This window comes from Hyperolius riggenbachi, chromosome 1, assembly GCF_040937935.1.
Source record: "Hyperolius riggenbachi isolate aHypRig1 chromosome 1, aHypRig1.pri, whole genome shotgun sequence".
Lineage (NCBI taxonomy): Eukaryota > Metazoa > Chordata > Amphibia > Anura > Hyperoliidae > Hyperolius > Hyperolius riggenbachi.
Genome location: NC_090646.1, coordinates 608321145 through 608343617, shown reverse-complemented (window position 1 = coordinate 608343617; position 22473 = coordinate 608321145). Strand labels below are relative to the sequence as shown.

Below are 22473 nucleotides of genomic sequence, written 5' to 3'. Positions count from 1 at the left end.
CAGGAGGAGGGTGGCGCAGGAGGAGAAGGCCACGCTTTGAGACACAACAACCCAGGCCTTGCATGAGGACAAGAAGCGTGCGGATAGCAATTTGCATTTTGTCGCCATGCAGTCATAAATGTAATACAGATGAGAGGTTCAATAAACAGGGACCGGAAACGCTAACCCATCACAGATGTTCATTGTTCATGTTACTTGGTTGGGGTCCGGGAGTGTTGCGTAGTCGTTTCCAATCCAGGATTGATTCATTTTAATTTGAGTCAGACGGTCTGCATTTTCTGTGGAGAGGCGGATACGCCGCCGATCTGTGACGATGCCTCCGGCAGCACTGAAACAGCGTTCCGACATAACGCTGGCTGCCGGGCAAGCCAGCACCTCTATTGCGTACATTGCCAGTTTGTGCCAGGTGTCTAGCTTCGATACCCAATAGTTGAAGGGTGCAGATGGATTGTTCAACACAGCTACGCCATCTGACATGTAGTCCTTGACCATCTTCTCCAGGCGATCGGTGTTGGAGGTGGATCTGCACGCTTGCTGTTCTGTGTGCTGCTGCATGGGTGTCAGAAAATTTTCCCACTCCAAGGACACTGCCGATACCATTCCCTTTTGGGCACTAGCTGCGGCTTGTGTTGTTTGCTGCCCTCCTGGTCGTCCTGGGTTTGCGGAAGTCAGTCTGTCGGCGTACAACTGGCTAGAGGAGGGGGAGGATGTCAATCTCCTCTCTAAAGTCTCCACAAGGGCCTGCTGGTATTCTTCCATTTTGACCTGTCTGGCTCTTTCTTCAAGCAGTTTTGGAACATTGTGTTTGTACCGTGGATCCAGAAGGGTATAAACCCAGTAATTGGTGTTGTCCAGAATGCGCACAATGCGTGGGTCGCGTTCAATGCAGTCCTAGGCCGAAGAGGTCATAGCCTAGGGTCACAAAAACCTGTTTATTTGGGCTATTTCAATGGTAGTGATGGTGACGTACATAAATCGCAGCAATGGCCGTTAGCAAAGTCTGAATCTCACGAAATGTCTCATGCAGGTAGAAGACATATTGTTAGACTTGGATTCCAAAGATGGGGTCCCTACATCTCTGCAAACCAGAGTTACAGGGGTCCAAAATTGGTAAAATCCCCCATAGGCTTTCATTGGGCCTCCTATTTACCGTTCCAAAATCTCACACCATTTCAAAGGGCAATGGCTCAGCAGTGGCAAAACTCACCAGTCATGATCCCCCTAAGGGTCCCTACAATGCTAGAAAATTTGGTACTGCTGAGCCATTGCCCTTTGAAAAGATGTGAGATTTTGGAACTGTAAATAGGAGGCCCAATGAAAGCCTATGGGGGATTTTACCAAATTTGGAGCCCTGTAACTCTGGTTTGCAGAGATGTAGGGAACCCATCTTTGGAGCCCAAGTCTAACAATATGTCTTCTACCTGCATGAGACATTTCGTGAGATTCAGACGTTGCTAACGGCCATTGCTGCGATTTATGTACGTCAGACTCGCCACCATTGAAATTGCCCAATAAACAGGTTTTGTGACCCTAGGCTATGACCTCTTCGGCCTAGGACTGCATTGAATGCGACCCACGCATTGTGCGCATTCTGGACAACACCAATTACTGGGTTTATACCCTTCTGGATCCACGGTACAAACACAATGTTCCAAAACTGCTTGAAGAAAGAGCCAGACAGGTCAAAATGGAAGAATACCAGCAGGCCCTTGTGGAGACTTTAGAGAGGAGATTGACATCCTCCCCCTCCTCTAGCCAGTTGTACGCCGACAGACTGACTTCCGCAAACCCAGGACGACCAGGAGGGCAGCAAACAACACAAGCCGCAGCTAGTGCCCAAAAGGGAATGGTATCGGCAGTGTCCTTGGAGTGGGAACATTTTCTGACACCCATGCAGCAGCACACAGAACAGCAAGCGTGCAGATCCACCTCCAACACCGATCGCCTGGAGAAGATGGTCAAGGACTACATGTCAGATGGCGTAGCTGTGTTGAACAATCCATCTGCACCCTTCAACTATTGGGTATCGAAGCTAGACACCTGGCACAAACTGGCAATGTACGCAATAGAGGTGCTGGCTTGCCCGGCAGCCAGCGTTATGTCGGAACGCTGTTTCAGTGCTGCCGGAGGCATCGTCACAGATCGGCGGCGTATCCGCCTCTCCACAGAAAATGCAGACCGTCTGACTCAAATTAAAATGAATCAATCCTGGATTGGAAACGACTACGCAACACTCCCGGACCCCAACCAAGTAACATGAACAATGAATATCTGTGATGGGTTAGCGTTTCCGGTCCCTGTTTATTGAACCTCTCATCTGTATTACATTTATGACTGCATGGCGATAAAATGCAAATTGCTATCCGCACGCTTCTTGTCCTCATGCAAGGCCTGGGTTGTTGTGTCTCAAAGCGTAGCCTTCTCCTCCTGCGCCACCCTCCTCCTGTTCCATCACGTGTGCTGCTGCTGGGTTAGCGTTACCGGTCCCTTTTCCTGGAACCTCTTATATGTATTACATTTATGACTGCATGCCGACAAAAAGCATGTTACCTGTGCAAAGAAAACAGACATTTCCCGCATTTAAAAGACAGTTTTCCCTTTGAAACTTTAAAATCGATTTTCTCAAAAACTATAAGCTCTTTTTGCTAAAAAATTTTTCCTCTTGTACCCACTCCCAAGGTGCACATACCCTGTAAATTTGGGGTATGTAGCATATAAGGAGGCTTTACAAAGCACGAAAGTTCGGGTCCCCATTGACTTCCATTATGTTCGGAGTCCGGCCATGTTCGGCCCGAACATCTAGATGTTCGCCCAACACTACACGTGACCCGTTCGGCCAATCACAGCGCTAGCCGAACGTTCGGGTAACGTTCGGCCATGCGCTCTTAGTTCGGCCATATGGCCGAACAGTTTGGCCGAACACCATCAGGTGTTCGGCCGAACCCGAACATCACCCGAACAGGGTGATGTTCTGCAGAACCCGAACAGTGGCGAACACTGTTCGCCCAACACTAGTCCAGTGGTGACAGCAGCAATGTCTCTGCTTCTGTGACCTTGCAGAGAGGTCAAGGAGTAAAGAGGCCCGATCATGCATGATGGCAGCACCACGTGTCTCCCCTGCACCAGCCAGTATTGAAAACCAAATATGCTTGCAGAGTCCCCGGCTAAGACCGCACCAGCAATCAGCTGATGTTCTGGCATTTGGTAGAGGGAGGCTCTGCAGCTGTACTCTGTCCCCCACGTGAGCAGCGCCGCGTGGCTGTATGGTATCAGTCTACCGGGATGCACAGATGTGCAATGTAAGAAGAGCACCAGCTTGTTCACCAGTTGCCCTGGGCAATGTCCCCAGGCTAGGCTCTCCTCCCTCCGATGCACACGGGCTGCAGCAAAGATCAAGAGGAGGAGAGTCTAGCCTGGGGACTTTGCCTAGTATAAACCACACTACACTGCCAGCACGGGACAGAGGAGGACACCAAGGGTCAGAGGAGGACACAAGGGGCTGTAAGGGGACAGAGGAGGACACAATAGGATAGGAGGGGGTCAGAGGATGACACAGGGGGAGAAAGGAGGACACAGGAAGACACAGGGACAAATGGGGACACAAAAGGATGCAAGGGGGACACAGAAAGACATGAAGGGCGCACAGGAAAACACAAGGGGGACACAAAAGGTACAAGGGGGACATAATAATTGGGGGGATTGGTGGAAGAAGATTCATAAGGCGCCCTGCCCCATGGATGCACAAGCTTTAGTATATTTTTATTCCCCTGGTTTTTATCCTCTAAACCTAGGTGCGTCTTATGGTCTGAAAAATATTTAACTCCTGGCAGTGTTGCGCACCTCCGACTTACTCAATGCACACTGGGAGATGTAGTCTATGTGACTTCATCTCCCAGTTTGAATATGGAACACCCTAAGGTCTCTGCCTGGGAAAGATGACAAATCACATATGGAGGGGTCAAGTGGAGAAGCAGCACCTGTAGGTAAGTAATGCCGATCACCACAACTCCCACCTTCCTTAACGGCACCCTCTACTACGAACCTCCCTTATTTTTTATAGTTTAATACTTAGGTGCTTTAAAGCCCCTATAGGTTATATTTCACAGTCACTTCATCCAACTAGCAGAAGCTTGTGTCAGGCAGGTTGGGCCTTGGTCAGTGGAAGGCATGGACTTCTTCTGCTCAGTAAGGGCTGGTGCACACCGAGCGGCTTTTTCAGTGTTTCTGCAGCCGCTTGCGGCTGCGGATCCGCTTGGTCAATGTATCTCAATGGGGTGGTGCACACCAGAGCAGGAGGCGTTTTGCAGAAACGAAAAATGCTGGGGTGAGGCATTTTTGGATTGCGGGTGCGTTTCTGCCTCAATGTTAAGTATAGGAAAAACGCAAACCGCTCTGAAAACGCCTGTTCAGAGCGGTTTTGCCTGCGTTTGTTACAGAAGCTGTTCAGTAACAGCTTTACTGTAACAATATATGAAATCTACTATACTGAAATCCGCTGCAGCAATCCGCAAAACGCCATAGAAAAATAACAAAAAGCGTTTCAAAATCTGCTAGCATTTTGAGGATCTGCTAGCGGTTTTTGGTGTGCACCAGGCCTAAAAGTGTGGCAGTAGTGATAAGGTGTACCGAATTAAATTATGGAAAAGCAGAATAGACAATTTTTTTGTAGGTCAATTATACAAGAATAAACAAAACCAGTCGGTCATGTGTTTGGTATATACTGTACGCATGTCTGTGAGCCACACACTTTCACAAGATAATTCTGCTCTGCCCTTTGGACACCTCTTTCTCCAGGGGGGCACTATATGCAATACTGGAATTGTGTTTCTTACTGTTTCTTTACTGTATATACACAACACAGCTAAACACTGTTATTTTATCGCTGTGTTTTTTATTGGTGAGATACACGGTTTATTTGTGCTTTATGTTTATTACAGAGTCACCTTGGCTCAGCTACTCAATACCGAGTAATAAGTTCATACTGTTTTATTATAGGATTGTTTAATTGTATGTTACATTCTGTACATAAAAATATCAGTGAAAACATAAATGAAAAACGATAATTTTGTATGCCAGATGCTGCCATCCGCTGTGCATCATAGAAACTTAACATGTCCTTTAAACGTCAAGCACATTTAAAGGACAATTACATGAACGGTCATAAGACTGGGTGCGCCATAGGAATAATATTTGTAATTTATACCTGTTAATTTTTTGTTCATCACAAACTATCAACTGCAGACATTTTAAACTTTCAGTCTAGCCAGACGGCTGACTCACCTGTCTCTGTAAAGCGTCGTTCATATCTTGAAATTAACCACTTCACCACTGAGGGGTTTTTCCCCTTATGGACCAGAGCAATTTTCACCTTTCAGCGCTCCTTCCTTTCATTCACCAATAACTTTATTACTACTAATCACAACAAAATGATCTATAACTTGTTTTTTTTGTTCCACCACCAATTAGGCTTTCTTTAGGAAATACAATATGGTAAGAATTATTTTCTTCTAAATGCATTTTAATGGGAATAATAAGAAAATAATGGGAAAAAAAATATTATTTTTCAGTTTTCGGCCATTATAGTTTTAAAACAAAACGTTCTATTGTGGCTAAAACCCACACATTTTATTTGCCCCGGTTATTACAATGTTTATATTTATTTATATATTGTATTTATAAAGTGCCAAATATTTCCCTAGCACAATGTATGGTGCCAATATTTTATTTGGAAATAAAGGTTCAATTTTTCAGTTTTGCGTCCATTACTAATTACAAGCCCATAATTTAAAAAAATAATATGAATATATCATCTCGACATACATATTAAAAAAAGTTCAGTCCCTAAGGTAACTATTTATGTATTTTTTTGTTATTGTAATTTTTTTCTTCAATTTTGATATGCAAAACTTATTTGGGTAACTATGGGAGAGCGTGGGAGGCAAGGGGTTAATTTTAAATATATCTCATATGATGATGATTCAGCTTTTTCCATAGTCTCGAACGTTCCATAGACGAACGTTCTCTAAAAAATGAAAAAAAGATGTCATACATACCTGGGGCTTCCTCCAGCCCCATAAGCCTGGATTGCTCCCACGCCACCATCCTCGGCTGCTTCTATCGCCAGTACCGGGACGCGACCAGTCTTCCGCATGCCCAGGGGCTCCCTCCGGCTCTGTACCCATGCGCCTGCGCAGTACGGAGGGAGCACACTGTGCTTGTGTCGACTGGTTCGACTGGCCGAAATGACGGGACCCGGTACCGGCAGACAGGGGCAGCGGAGAAAGGCGGCGTGGGAGCGATCCAGGCTTATGGTGCTGGAGGAAGCCCCAGGTGTGTATAACATCTTTATATCGTGATCTCTAGTTCTCTTTAACCATTACACTAGTAACCAGTTGAGGTAGTGACAGGGACCCCCACAGGTCAGGTCGTGACAGGGACCCCCACAGGTCAGGTCGTGACAGGGACCCCCACAGGTCAGGTCGTGACAGGGACCCCCACAGGTCAGGTCGTGACAGGGACCCCCCCAGTTGTTACAGTGGCGGGGAAGGGGGTAGCAGCCGTCCCAATTTGCATACGTGTGGACACCCATGATTAGGATAGAAGTCTTTGGAAAAGGCAAGGCCACAGACCAATTTTACCCCCTTTCATGTAGTATGGGAGCATACTCTACACTATTTTATTGAGCTGAACTCCTCACCAGATAAAAACCTTTGCAAGATGATGTACACAAAGATGCTGTACACATGCAAGAGATCCGTATCTGCAAAAGATCCGTTCCTGTAAAATGCATTCATAGTCTATGATATCTGCAGATCTCACACACACCTTGTTTAACTGACAATCATCGGCAGATCAGACAATGATCTGCAGATTTGAAGATCTATCCTGGTGGATCTGATCTGCAGATGAATGTCCATTAAACAAGGGGTGTATGAGGATCTGCAGATATCATAGACTATGAATGTATTTTGCAGGAACTGATCTATTGCAGATACTGATCTTTTTCATGTATACAGCATCTTGCAAAGATTTTTATCTGATGGAGAGTTCAGCTCAATAGAATAGACTGTGTAGAGCAGGGCTGCCCAATAGGTCGATTGCAATCTACCGGTAGATCATGACCGCCTGATCGGTAAGTCCCATTGAATTTTGCGGCCAGCAGCTGTAGAACGCGCACCGTTTCTACAGTTTCCTGGCAGCCCTGCTAATCTATTTGGCTGCAGTAGTGTCTGAATAACACCACAAACAAGCATGAAGCTAATCTTGTAAGATCTGACAATAATGTCATAAGCACTTGACCTACTGCATGCTTGTTCAGGGTTTATGGCTGAAAGTATGAGAAGCAGAGGATCAGCAGAGCAGCCAGACAACTAGTGTTGCTTAAAAGGAAATGAATATGGCAGCCTACATATCCTTCTTGCATTAGTTGTCCTTTAACATTTATCTACACAATTCCTCTGCACAGATTGTATAACGAGACCTCTTGTCTTCTATATACTGTTACAGCTGTGTAAGATACCATAGTAGCCGTTTGCTTGCAGTTAGTGTATAGGAGCCAATAAAGTGATATGAAAGACTATTACACTTTACCTGGTGTGGCAGATATCCCGAGGATCTCCTCCGAGAACTTGGCATATTCGCTGGCCGTGTCAGCAGATGTCTTTGTGTGCAGGGACTGGTCAAGCTTACTCAGAACTATCTGGCGGAGAGTCAGGAGACCTGATAAAACACACCAGCACACCTTCAGTAAATGGTAAGGAATTACTGCAGAAACGTTAGCAGGCACGAATCATTTCAAATCAATTAACCCTTTGCATGAGAGTGTGCAAAGGGTTAATTGGTTTTACAATGTGCATACGGGTGTCACAACTGCTCAGTGGAGCAATGGAAGACCAGGTCTGATGAGCTCTAAAGGTGAACACACACATCTGATTTTATGCCCGATAAACAAAAAGTCGTTTAGACTCCTTGTACACACATACGACAAAACGTTTGAAATGCTAATTTACATGTCATTTGACTGGTTAATGGAACAATGGATGGACTGGTCAATGAAACAATCGACTGGATAGAACAATGGACTAGATCAAATGACTTATCGAACGACTTGCTGTTTGTAAGTCTATAAAAGCTAGGAATACACATTACGTTTTTTGCGGTCGATTCTCTGCGCGATATATGAGCCATTCGATTCTCTCATCTTCCGCTCGTTTATCTTATCTTTTTTCCATTCACTCCTATGAGAAATAGAGCGGAACAGAATGGAGCGGAGAATCGGTCGTGTCGGAATGTTATCATCGAAGGCATCTATCAGAATGATTCTGCGCAAAAAAACGTAACGTGTATTCCCAGCATTAGTGTCTAACTAATAGACTTTCAAACAACAAATCGTTTGTACACATGTATAGACCTAACTGTCATTTGAACGACAGTTAGTTTACGGATCTGCCAAGCGGATCAGTCAGAACCGCTATCAGTCTAACGATCGTTCACACACATGCCAAACTGTCATCCAAACGACTTGTTTGAACGACAAGTCTTTAGAAATATCAGACGTCTATACGTACCTTAAAACAGATGACAAAAAAAACTCTGTGTGCTTTACTACCGCAGGATTTTTCGAAGCAGGCTATAACATGTTATTAATCAATATGAAATCCAGACCTTGCATTTGTGATTTTTTTGAAAAAAACATGGGCGATATGGAACAACCTGCTGAACACAGTGAACATAAAATGACATTCTACCTTTAAAAAAAAAAGGTACTTATCCGTTAGCCGGGCGCATCCGGCAGGTGGCGACAAAACTCCACCAGAGATACATCTTTCTCTACTATCCATGTCGGCCTGGAGGGGGAATAGTAATTAGCGCCACCTGCCGGATGCGCCCGGCTAACGGATAAGTACCAAAAAAAATACTGAAGATAAACAATCCCTTTGGTTTAGCATCATGTTAAGATTACTGGTTCATATATTTCAAGTTGCTTTCCTTGTGTGCTTGAATTCAAATGCTCAGTTAGGCCTGGTGCCCACCAAAAACCGCTAGCAGATCCGCAAAATGCTAGTAGATTTTGAAACGCTTTTTCTTATTTTTCTGTAGCGTTTCAGCTAGCATTTTGCGGTTTTGTGAAGCGTTTTTGGTGTAGTAGATTTCATGTATTGTTACAGTAAAGCTGTTACTGAACAGCTACTGTAACAAAAAACGCCTGGCAAACCGCTCTGAAGTGCCGTTTTTCAGAGCGGTTTGCGTTTTTCCTATACTTAACATTGAGGCAGAAACGCCTCCGCAATCCAAAATCTGCAGCAGCACAGGAGTATGCGTTTCTGCAAAACGCCTCCCGCTCTGGTGTGCACCAGCCCGTTGAAATACATTACCCTAGCGGATCCGCACCCGCAAGCAGATCGCGAACCGCTCTGGTGTGCACTAGGCCGTACTCCATATTTATCATAATAGACTCTGCGAAAAGAGGGAGTGTTAGGCCTCCTTTCCACGAACTGTTGAGCTGCTCAGCAAGCAGTTACTAGGCAGAAGTAAGCAGTTATGCAGCAAGAAGCAGTTACCAGGCAGCAGTGAGCAGTTGAGAGAGTTTGAGAGGCATTTCACTGCCTATAAACAGTTCTTGGAAAGGAGGCCTTATAGCTGCTGCTGCCTGTCAGTCAGTTACTGCAGGTGTGAAACATATGCATGGATTGTGGTTGCAGTGTACAGCTGATTACACCTGCAGGAAGAAGAACTTAGGCCTCTTTTCCACGAACTCTTGAGCTGTGTGCTCAGCAAGCAGTTACTAGGCAGCAGTGAGCAGTTACCAAGCAGCAACAAGCAGTTACCAGGCAGCAGTGAGCAATTGTGAGAGTTTGAGAGGCATTTCACTACCTATCAACAGTCCATGGAAAAGAAGCCTGCCTTGGACTGTTGGAACTAAAAGCTAGTACAACACAGACTCCAGACTAGAAAAGTAATGCAATTTGGACTTTCAGTAAGTTTTGGAAATTAATTGTTGGCTACAAATTGAGAACGGAAAGATCATTTTAATAACATTGAATTTCAAAAAACTTTTGTGCAACCAATTTTCAAAGACGTTGGTATATCACATTTTTTAACTTTATACATGTATGCAAATACTTCACACCACCAGGTGACTGATTTATTGCCCTATTGTTCCCTGCCAGCTTAAAAAATGTTTATTTAAAATAAATAAATAAAAAAAACACCCTTAAGTATATCAGACTATCAGGAAAAAATATTATCGGCCTAAAGGCCCATACACACGTCCGATTTTTTTAAACGACGGGTCGTTTGGACGTCCCATCGTTCAGTTGTTCGGACGCCAAATCGGGCGTGTGTACAGTCCGTCGTTCAGCTGATAAGACTGGTCTTGAGCGATCTGCCTGAAACAGGAGTCCTTTATATCACCCGGTATATAATGCACTGATTCAATCAGACTCTATTAACCTCCCTGGCGGTTTATTTATTTTGCCAGGGAGGCTGCGGGAGGGTTTTTTTTAAATTAAAAAAAAAATATTTCATGCAGCCAACTGAAAGTTGGCTGCATGAAAGCCCACTAGAGGGCGCTCCGGAAGCGTACTTTCGATCGCCTCCGGCAATCGAAAGTAACAAGATAGGCCGCAATGAGCGGCCTATCTTGTTTCGCTTTCCTCGTCGCCATGGCGACGAGCGGAGTGACGTCATGGACGTCAGTCGACGTCCTGACGTCAGAGCCGCCCGATCCAGCCCCTAGCGCCGGCCGGAACTGTTTGTTCCGGCTGCGCTGGGCTCGGGCGGCTGGGGGGACCCTCTTTCGCCGCTGCACGCGGCGGATCGCCGCGGAGCGGCGGCGATCGGGCAGCACACGCGGCTGGCAAAGTGCCGGCTGCGTGTGCTGCTTTTTTCAGAGTGAAAATCGGCCCAGCAGGGCCTGAGCGGCGACCTCCGGCGGCATACCCCGAGCTCAGCTCGGGATTACCGCCAAGGAGGTTAATAGGTGCTTAATAATGACTGCACAATTATGATGCTAAGTTAAGCTGTTTCCTTTAGACAAGCACTTCCTCTAAGGGCCCGTTTCCACTCTCGCGGAAACGGCCGCGAATCCACAGAGTTTCCCCGCAGGCAAATCGCGCGGGGAAACTCTGCCATAGGGGACAACGGCGCCGCCGGCCGAATCGCTTGCAGTAGCGATTCGGCCGGAAACCCCCACAGAATTCGCGGCGGAGGCTGCGATTCCCATAGCCGTGCATGGCACGGCTGATGGGAATCGCCTGCGATCCCGCCCACCCGCTCAGTGCCGGCGTGCGTCTACGAGACGCACGCCGCACTAGTGGAAACGAGCCCTCAGGCTATGGGTGCTATGGGAACATTGTTTAAATTAGTACGTGTGTTTACTGCACACTACCTAATGCTGGCCACACCGGCTGATTTTATGGTCTGAATGTACCAACGCTGCTGGTGCCCATTAACCATACAATTTCCTATAATTGCAATCGATTGGGAAAGATCGTTTGGGCCTACAAACACAGAGAAAAAGGCAACCAACAACTTATAATTATTTGAATCAATCTAAAAAACTGATGGATGGAATGATCGATGCATTGATGGTTCGTTGTCAATGGATGGTTGCTCCAATCAAACAGTCGATCATTTGAAACATTGTATTGCTAACCTGCAGGCTAGCAATATGTTTGGATGCTATGCGAGGGGGCTGATGTGTCATGTGTTGGGCAGGAGAACAATGCTTTTGGCCAGAGCTTGACCGGAGTCCATACGCCAGTCTGACCGCTGGCCGAGACTTCGGGAGGCACTCTGCACATGCTAGATTCGTGGCAGGAGTGGCTGTTATAAAGATATTATACCTATACATTTTTTAATAGTACTACAGTACTATGCATAATAAATAAAATCCATTGTTGAAAAGCGCTTCACTATCTCTATCAGACAACCTGGATTGTTAGATAACTCCTTTCTCAAACAACTTGATAAGTGAAGTCCAAGCTATTGTTTACCTGTAGCTATATTGCCAGGGCCTCTATAAAACATAATTAAAACAATACTTGCGCAGAGCAAACACAATTAATGGCTGTGTGTAAACATGACTGGTAACCCTGGCCTCTTTCAGCTACTTGTTTGTTACTTTGTTACTATGTAAGGAAGGATATAAAGACTCAATATGTATACAGCAACACTACAAAGTTAATTTCAGGTGCAGCGTGACCCATATCAGTCAATACCAGCTCTTATCACATATTGTAACACACCAGTGACATTGGTGAAAGGCTAATCACACAAGCTATGAGCTTTGTTTACCCAATGTTATTATACAACTTTATGCAAATACAGGACAGTAGGGGGTGGGGGGCTGGGGGTGTTTGCAATAACAGGGAATAGACCCATTCTGGCTAATGTCTGTGATCACTAAGACACTGTACTATTGAAGGGATGCCAAGCACCTCTCATGGGCATGCCTTTAAGACTCCGACCAGTACTGTAAAGTACTTAAAGATGCATACCTTTCTGAGGCTTGTGCTCTCCTCTTTCATCTGATGCCTGAATCACCGTTTTACACCAAATAGTTTTCGTTCGATTTCAATTTAAAAATGGCAGCTGCCATCTTGGCTATGTTATAACTTCCAGGTCACCCCGGTCTTCTCTGTTAGAGAAGTGCATCACTGAATGAAGCAGGAAGAGGAAGTGACACGCATGGCCATTGCAAGAGGCTCCTCCAGAGGGGTCATAGCACGACTTTGTTGGAAGTCGTCTGTCTTAAAGGCATGCCCATGAGAGGTGCTCGGAGTCCCTTTAAATTAGTGGCTAGATAATGCACTGGTTAAGGGCTCGGCCTTTCACATGGGAGATGAAGGTTTGAATCCTGGCTAGGGTCAGTATCTATTCAGTAAGAAGTCCTTGGGCAAGACTCCCTAACCCTGCAGGGTGGCCCTTTGAGCACGCCCTTAGTGCAGCTCTTGAGTGATTTGAGTCCAACAGGAGAAAATTACTATAAAAATGTTAGGATTATTATTATTAAAGCAAACCTGAAGCGATTTTTACATAAAGCGATTTTTACATCCTCCGTTCAAATCTCCTGCTGTGGGAGCATTTAGTGCTCCCGGAGATGGGCGGCTCCGTACTGAGCATGCGTGAGAGAGCATGGTCGCACATGCGCACTACAGAGCCACCACAGAGCTACAGAGCCACCACTCTGTGGGAGCACTTGGGCTACTAAAGACTTCCGAAGCCCCCCGTGGTGGAAGAGAGCAGTCTCAGACCCACTAGTTGGAAACTGCTAATGGAGGTGACAACGCTGGAACACAGGGACCAGGAGAGGAATGGGAAGGCTCTATAGGACTCAGAGCCTTCCCCCTCCTTAGGTAAGTATTTTGTTTTTATATTTTTCTTTCATTTCAGGCTCACTTTAACTTGAAGAAACAGGTGAATATCGAGAAACACGTTGTTTTCTTTGCGGTATCCAATAAAACTCTAAAAACAAAAACCTCCTGACGAGGTAAGACTGTTCCTTATTACACCAGCCATTATCCTGACACTTCAGTGGGGCACCTCCTCCCTTCCAGTATATTTGTGTGATTGCCATTTGAAGTTTTGACGGATAGCCCTGTGCCACCTGGAGATTTCCTCTATATCATTCAAGTCAAACTTTGGCCCGTGGGCCAAATCTGGTCCTCGGGGCCATCAGATTTGGCCCTCAGGTGGTTTCCTCACTTTGCATTATGTTTGGCCCACTGCGGAGGAAGGAGGACAATGGGAGAATGGGAAGGCATTAGGACCCAGAGCCTTCCCTCTCCTTAGGTCAGGGTCCGTTCACATCTAAAACCGCAAATTGCGAGAGTGATTTTCCCGCGATTAACATGGAAAAATCAGGTCCAAGCTTAAAAAAACAAACAAACAAAAAAAAAACAACAAGATCTACTTACCTGGGGCTTCCTCCAGCCTATCTCCCTATCTGCCCCTTGCGGCAGCTCTGCTCCCAGCCGATGGTCCCCTCCGTTGCAGTCAGCATCTTCTGCACCTGTTCGAGCAAGTGGCCGCGCTGCTCGCGATCACGTGGTCTAGAGTGTTCTGTGCAGGTGCAGTACTTCTGCGCCTGCGCTGACCTGTCCAGGCTGTCGTGAGCAGCGTTGGCATCTGCAACGGTGGGGATCCCGGAACACCAGCTGGAAGTGGAGCTGTAGTGGAGGACATGTCGCCTGCCAAGGGCTGGAGGAAGCCCCAGGTATGCAGATCTCTTTTTTTTTTTTTTTTTTTTTTTTATTTAGAGCTCAGATGTTTCCTTTAAACGGAAATAAATATGGCAGCCTTCATATCCCTCTTGCTTCAGTTGTCCTTTAGGCTGCTTTCACAGTGGGACGTTACAGGCGCATGTTAGTGCAGCCTGTAACGCTACCCCAACGTACTGCAATGTCACACAAGTGGGCTGTTCACACTGCCCATGTTGCGTTACATGTAACGCTGCACGTTGTAGTGAAAGTGCAGCATGCTGTGCGTTAGACTGTTTGCACATGCTCAGTGGGGGCGGAGAGGAGGCGGGGAGATGCCGCTACAGTAGCCGCGCACATGGCTACTTAATATGCACTGCACTGGCGGCGGCTGATTGGCCGTCGGGACCACGTGATGCGGAGTGTCTTGCTCCACATCACGTGGTCCCGCCGGCCAATCAGCGCCACTCTGGGAGATCTTATGCGGATAGAGCCGCCTAAAGCGGCTCACTCTAACGTCCTCTCCCGCACCAGCAGGCGTTGCGTTAGGAGCACGTTATGCGACCATAACGTCCCCTATAACGCAACGTCTTAGTGTGTAAGTAGCCTTAAAGCCAATTTTCACACTAGCCGCTGACTAGCTCTGACTTAGGCTGGTGATTGTGCCTGCACAGCGCTGGAACAGAGGTAGGAGGACCGGGGAAGCCTCATTAGGATCTAGAGGCTTCCCCTCCTACAATAAGAACCCCATTTTTTTTTTAATACAGATCCTCTTTAAGGATTTCCAGACTTGTCTTTAAAATTAAGATGAAAAGATCAAAAATGATGAAAACACAAGTCACCTAGACCACTAAACCACTAAATTAGGTAAAGCGGTTCTTACCTGTGTTGGCCAGTCTGGACTCTATTAATTTATCCAGCAGTTCACCAGGAACAGGGCTGCCGTCTAGGTAATGCCCTGACATTCTCTGCAGAGCCTCCTTCTCCCATACCCAGTTCTCCAGCATCTGGGACGGCACCTCCACAAAATCTGTCTCCACGTTTGTACCGCTGAATCGAGCAAACTTTGTCTGCAAATGAAAGTATATATAGCAACTTTACAATCATAAAAACACAAGGATAACAATGCAAGAAGTGCTGGTCATGTAAGTGTAGCATACCTATATCTTCATTCACCAGGTGCTAAATGTACATATTATTTTAGTGCCAACTGGGCATTGGGTATGAGATTAGCAGAGACTTATGGTGCGTACACACACACTACTGTAATGAACGATGTCCGTCAGACCCTCCAGCTGGGCGGGCGTTCTGCCAACAGCAGTGTGTGTGTGTACAGTTTGTCGGCAGACTGATAAGGCTGTTTCTGAACAATCCGCTGAGCGGGAGGGTCTGACGGACCCGTCGTTCTTTACAGTAGTGCGTGTGTACGCACCTTTAAGGAGGCCATACACTAATAGATGGACACCAGATCGACCAATAGATAGATCCCTCTTTGATCTAACCTGATCCAGACTGATCTAATCCAGACTGAAAACCCACATGTTCAGATTGACATTTTCAGAAATATAATTTTTATTGTTGTGTGAATACTTCATACTACCACCAACTACTGAATCTGAGATAGTCTAAGCGCTTTGAGTCCTATGGGAGGAAAGTGCTATAGAAATGTTGTTGTTATCTAATTTTGCCCATACACTGCACACAGGTTTGAATTGATTCCAGCATGAAATCAATTCAAAACCTGTGGAGCCGCCGCTTGCCTTCCTTGGCCTCCTCCCATTCAGGCTCCCCCGGCCAGCAGATTCGATCACAGTGATCAAATTTGCTGTTTATCGGCGGGAATTCGACCCAGTCTATGGGTTACTTTAACAAAATAGCAGCCCTGCACGAATTATCTTGAGTTATGCCGGGAATACATGATGCGTTTTTGCGTTCGTTTTTGCCGTCGTTGTCGCTTTCGATAGATTCTACTCTCGATTCCCTGCTCGATTCCCCTCTCGATTCCTTATCTTTTCTTATCAATTACATTCACTTGAATGAGGAGAATCGAAACGAAAGTAGAATCGACCAGATCCGACAGGTTGGAATTTATCTATCGAACCCATCTATCTAAAGTAAAAACTTAATGTGTATTCCCAGCATTAGATAATGAATGCCAGGGCATCTTTAAACAGTTTATGCCTTTTAGCTGCCCAATGCAGCTATGCAGAGCGGTGCAGGGAGCTTCTTTATACTTACCTGTTCCGGGTGGCTGGATGGCGTCTCTTCTTCATCCACCGGCGGCGCTGCACTCCCAGCATCCTCTTCGGAGTTCCTCACACATGATATGACATGTGATCGTAACCCAGCTGATTTCAGCAGTGCTGCACTGATCATTTCAGTGCCAGCGCTGCATGCTTGATTTGAGTGCCAGGAGTTTCAGCGCTGCACAAATTAGAAAAAAAATAAAGGGTATTGCTCCAACTCGGAGAGGGAATAGTCATCAGCGCGGGCCTGGGGTGGAGGAGCAGGGTGTGCCTTTTTTTCAGCTTCACTCTGTGCCAAAATGGTGCAAGCTGATAATGGCCTTCATGGCCCAGATCAGATTACCGACCCTTGTTGCTAATTTTTGGAGGGTCCTCAAGCGGCAATGGAGGAATCAGAGGATGCCATGGGAAGCCTCATTAGGATTTAGAGGCTTTTTTCTTCTTTAAAGTGAATCCGAGGTGAGAGTGATATTGAGGCTGCCATATTTAATTCCTTTTCAACAATACTAGTTACCTGGCAGCTCTGCTATTCTATTTGGCTGCAGTAGTGTCTGAATAACACCAGAAACAAGCATGCAGCTAATCTTGTCAGTTCTGACAGTAATGTCAGAAACACTGACCTGCATGCTAGTTCAGGGGCTATGGCTGAAAGTATTAGAGGCAGAGGATCAGCAGGACAGCCAGGCAACTGGTATTGCTTAAAAGGAAATAAATATGTCAGCCTATCTATCACTCTCACATCAGGTTTACTTTAATGATGTATTGTTCCTTTTTCAGTGTTGGGCCTACTGTGAACGACCACAATAACTTTTCCAATTGAAAATTAAGATTTTTTTGCAAACTGTTGCAATCCAAGAAGGGATTGAGTCACAGTACCAACAGGAATGTATTTATTTCTATTATTAATGAAGTGTTTGATGTTTGAGGAGTCTGCTCCTAGCTACAGAGGGATTGTACATTTATAATTGAAGCTAATGGTAAAGCCATATTCCCACGCATGTGTCACGCATTGACATTTGCTTCTGCTGTTCCTTTCTTCTTCCTCCCAGTCAGTACTTTGCGCTACATGAACCTGTAATTCCCAGGTGTCTCCTCTACTGGAGGAAAGAGTTTATTATGGGTTACTGATGAAGAAGGAGGGTGCAGATACATCAGTTTGCTGATACAGAAATGAGTCACCACTGACTCCGCTTGCAGCCACAACTGAGATCTGGATATCGAGTGTCAGTTTATTAGCGTAGCTGGTGTCAGGCGAATGAAGAAAAATGAGGTCATCTTACACTACTAATGATTTGTTTTTTATGCTACAAGGAAACGTTAAAGGACATGGAAGACTACTTGTTTTTATAGCTATGTTGTATCGGCCAAGTAGAAGTTTTTTAAAGAAAACCTGTATGAAAAAAAAATTCGAGGCATTATGCAATCTAATGCTGGGAATTCACGATCGTTTCTGGCGCTCGATTTTGCGCCCGATCGATTCTCTTATCTTCCACTCATTTTTCTTATCTTTTTCAATTCATTTCAATGACAAATCGAGCGGCAAAACTATTGACCGGTGGTGGGACATGTCGAAAATTATCTATCTAACCATCTAATCAGCTAAAAAAAGACCCGTGTATTCCCAGCATACGAGCTTGTTCACACTGCAAGAGCTTTTCAGAGTGCTTTGTGATTTTAAAAGCTCTTGCAAATGTTATTCTATGTGAGTGTTCACACTGGAGCGATGTGATTTTGTAAAAATGCATTAGCAAGAGCTTTTCAAATGACTAGCGCTTAAAAAGCTCTAGCAATGCGAACAGGCTCTAACAGATCATCACAGTTACACTGGAATGCGCGTGCTGTGGGTCTGTCAAACCTGTCCCAAGAAGTGGACCCTGTGTGTCACCAGTTCAAGGTCAGAGACACATGGAGGCTGGCATCTTTATTTCCTTTTAAACAATTCAAATTGCCCGTCTGTCCTGCTGGTCCATTGCCTCCAATGCTAGGTACACGCTAATCAATTTCCCGTTAGATTGAACTGATCATGTCCGATCAACTCCCGATCAATAACGGGATCTATTTTGTGCAGTAGTAATCTGAAAATCACTCCTGTTATCGACAGGGAGCAGATCAGACATGTGGGAAATTATTGTTTTGACCTGTCTATCTGAGGGGAAATTGAATGGTGTGTACCCAGCATAAAGACCTGTACACTCGCTGGATTGATGTCAACCAACGGGGATTGGGACCCGATCTCCCGAGCGACATCTCTGGGCCGAGGCTGGACAGACGCGGAGTCAGCTGTTCTGTTGTAATGTGGGAGAAAGAGGGATGAATGAGCAGCACAGATATGACATCACACAGTGGGCGGGGCAAGCAACTTGAAGAAAGGTATTTCTTGATCAAATTGATCTGCCGGGCGGATCACTAGTCGTGCAGCAGTCAGGGGGTTGCTGGATTATCGGCTGAGGCGATTGTCCAGAAAAAAACAATGTATAGATCATTTGGGTGTAATAAGTAGTGATTAAGTTATTACCAATTGAATGGACACAGCACTGAAATATGCAATTTGCTTGTGTTTTTAAAGAGGAGCTATACTATCTCAGAAAAAAACACACCTATAAGTAGATAAATACTTGCTCTACTTACATAACATATGTATTGCACTGTCCACATTTTTATTTCAGTGATTTTTCTACAGTTAAAAGAGAAAATTCTTCTTAGCATTTCCCATTTTAAGTGTGGCTATTTTGAAGCCACTCCTGATGTCATTTCCTCCCTTACTCTCCTCTGCCTGATTGTGTATGCATTGCCCGCCCTCCACTATAGAAAGTGCATTGTCTCAGCATGAGAAATATTGGCCAGAGAGGAACACAGGTGTGGGAGGGGAAAACAGGAGGAAAAGAAACTTCAGCCAATCAGGCTGCATTAGTTAAGTCTGGGGGGAAGTAGAAAAGCAAAAAAGGACAACCCAGCATGCCTTGCAACTTCCTTTGTGCGGCAATGTACCAAATAAGAGTCAGGTAAACTGGGGAATGATCATTTATCAACCAGAAAAGTAATAGAGATTTTAAGTTTTGGATTTCCTGGTTAGCATCCTTATTACTTGTTTACCAGATAGAAATAAAGAATTGATTTTTTATTTAATACCTGACAGTTACACTTTAAGCGAAAAAACCCTAAGTGAAGTATGAAGTGAGATAAGTGTGAAAACATCTACTGAGAAAAAAAAATCAGGATAAAAATCAATTGAATAAGGGCACTGGGCACTAATGAATCAATTTTCCTGACCTGCTGATAGTCAACAGGAAACTTGTTTGTACATCACAATCATATACAGTCACTGTACAACCAGGGCCGGATTTCTGGACAGGCCACAAAGGCCCAGGCCTTCTGCGGCTGTAGCCCAAGGGGCAACTGGACATGAAATAGGGGTTGCTACATATGAAAGGGAAGGCAGCAAATGAAAAGGGAAGCTGATGTCCAAGGAAGTTGTATATGAAAGAGAAGGGACAGCAGTACATGTATGTTACACATGGAAGAGGGGGCGGCACATGGAATGGGAGGGGCACTGCTGCATTTGGGAGGGGAGCCCGAACACACTTGGCCTAGGGGTGAAAAATTATAAATCCGGCCTTGAGTACAACAGTATCTCCATCCCAACCCAACAGGCGAACAAACTGATGGAATGCACTTGGCTCAGAATAAAATCCCTGTTTCAGCATCTTTTTCCTAGTTAGATAATTGAAGAAGCGTGTCTGTTTTCTCCTTTTCTAACCAAACGGCGCACTGAAATAATTGCTTCGCCGGTGTGCCGACATCAAGTGCTTCGCCTATACATTAGAAGAGGAATTCGAGACGCGTGACCGCACACGTAAAGCCATTTGTCCTGGACGTTTTCTAATTCCACTTCAAACAATTACTTCCAAGCAACGGCTGTGCTGGCAACCTTCAGACAGATCTTGCATGCATGCCAATTCATTTATGATCTAAAACTGGCAGCGCAGAGAATTCAAATTACAGTTATTCAGTGCAGATAATGGCAGATTTTCTGTTTACTGGGAAAACAGCGCAAAGCCCAGGTTAAATAAAGCATGGAGGATTCAATCCGCCTTTGCGCTCCCTCTCTGTCACACTTCTTAAATCAGCTTTTTTTCCATATACTGTGTAATCGCCGGTGTTCGCTCTTTAGAGCTAATTTTAGCGGTTCAATCTAAAATAATCCAGGGGAATTAAGTTGAATATTTCCATGACCACTTTACCAGTTGTAAGAATGCATGAAGCACAGGCGATATCCATTTCTTCTAAAATACACGGACATGCTTTTATAGCTCATCCATAATTCCTCAGCTGAGCGGCATAAATCAGATTTGACTCTGGAAGCGCCGTGAGATGACAAAGTGAGGCGTAGAAGCTAGAGAGTGTCATCTATTATAAACTTCTGTTACCTAGTGAGCTGGTATACTGTATACTGGTATAGGATTAAGGGCTCATTTCCACTATCGCGAATTCGCATGCGTTTTTCGCATGCAAATTCTCATAGCAATACAAGTGAATGGGACTGTTTCCACTTGTCAGGATTCCTTTGCGTTTTTCTGTGCAGAAAAAATTCGCATGGCAGAGCCATCAGAATTCGCATGCCGCATACCGCTATGCGAATCGCATACAATGTATTTAATAGGAAATTCGCATGAGGTTTGGGCATGCGAATTTTCATGTGAATTTTCATGCGAATTCGCATAGAAACAATGGAAAAGCACACCAGCACTGCCATGGTTAAATTCGCATGCATCATCATCCATGCGAATTTGTGTGCGAATTCGCGTGCGAATTCGCATGGACCTGCATGCGAATTTCGCATCCGCATGCGAATTTTTTCCCCGGCGATTCGCACCGCACAAGTGGAAATGCAGCCTTAGTATATATGACTGCACACAGGGGTTCTGAGCACAACTTGCTATGCTCAGATCGTTTACCTCCATCCCCTTTCCTAAAATGATTATTTAGTATTTATATAGCGCTGACATCTTCCACAGCTCTGTACAGAGTGCCGTATATACTCGAATACAAGTTGACCTCATGTATAAGCCGACTCTGATATTCAATCCTCTGAGGCTGCATTTCCACTTGTGCGGTGCGAATCGCCGCGGTAAAAATTTGCATGCGGATGCGAAATTTGCATGCGGGTCCATGCGAATTTTCATGCGAATTCGCACGCGAATTCGCATGGATGACAATGTATGCGAATTTAACCATGGCAGTGCTGGTGTGCTTTTCCATTGTTTCTATGCGAATTCGCATGAAAATTCGCATGAAAATTCGCATACCCAAACCTCATGCGAATTTCCTATTAAATACATTGTATGCGATTCGCATAGCGGTATGCGGTATGCGAATTCTGATGGCTGTGCCATGCAAATTTTTTCTGCACAGAAAAACGCAAAGGAATCCTGACAAGTGGAAACAGTCCCATTCACTTGTATTGCTATGCGAATTTGCATGCGAAAAACGCATGCAAATTCGCGATAGTGGAAATGAGCCCTGAAGCTGAAATGTTTTATTGACTCAAGTATAAGTCTATCCAGCAAAATTAATAGTTGCACTTGGGGCTCATGAGGGGTTAATGACTGCACTGCATACAGTATTGCAGCCATTGACCCTTCCTGTCCCTTAAAGGGAACCTGAAGCGAGGAAAATGATTTAAAATAAACACATGACATAGCTGCAAATGAATAGTACATACGAACCTCACCGTTAGTTCCTATAAGAAGCTCTCCATTTTCTTCTTACAGTGATCCCTTCCAGTTCTGACAATATTTTGTCCATGTTTCCCTATGGCTCAACTGGGTGATATTACAGTTTAACAGTGTGCTGACTAGGAAGCGGTTATGGGGTAATGGTCATTTTTAAAATGGAGGATGAAAAATTCCATTGATCACAGTGGACAAATGGGATGCAAAAGAGGAGAATGAGATTGAGGAGTAGACTACACAGGAGGTAAGTATGACTTGTGTATGGTTATTTTGACTTTTTATTTTCAGTTCAGG

General features: G+C 45.1%; 1 protein-coding gene across 2 annotated transcripts in view; it reads right to left on the bottom strand.

Annotated features, from left to right (window-relative positions):
- Positions 1-22473, bottom strand: part of NLN (neurolysin) — a 119219-nt gene that overhangs the window by 3995 nt on the left and 92751 nt on the right. For both annotated transcript variants that reach the window (XM_068249923.1, XM_068249932.1), the window contains exons 10-11: positions 15085-15271; positions 7591-7719 (exon numbers count right to left, since the gene is read on the bottom strand). In XM_068249923.1, the coding sequence (XP_068106024.1) occupies positions 7591-7719; positions 15085-15271 (316 nt within the window). The remainder of the gene's footprint in view (positions 1-7590; positions 7720-15084; positions 15272-22473) is intronic.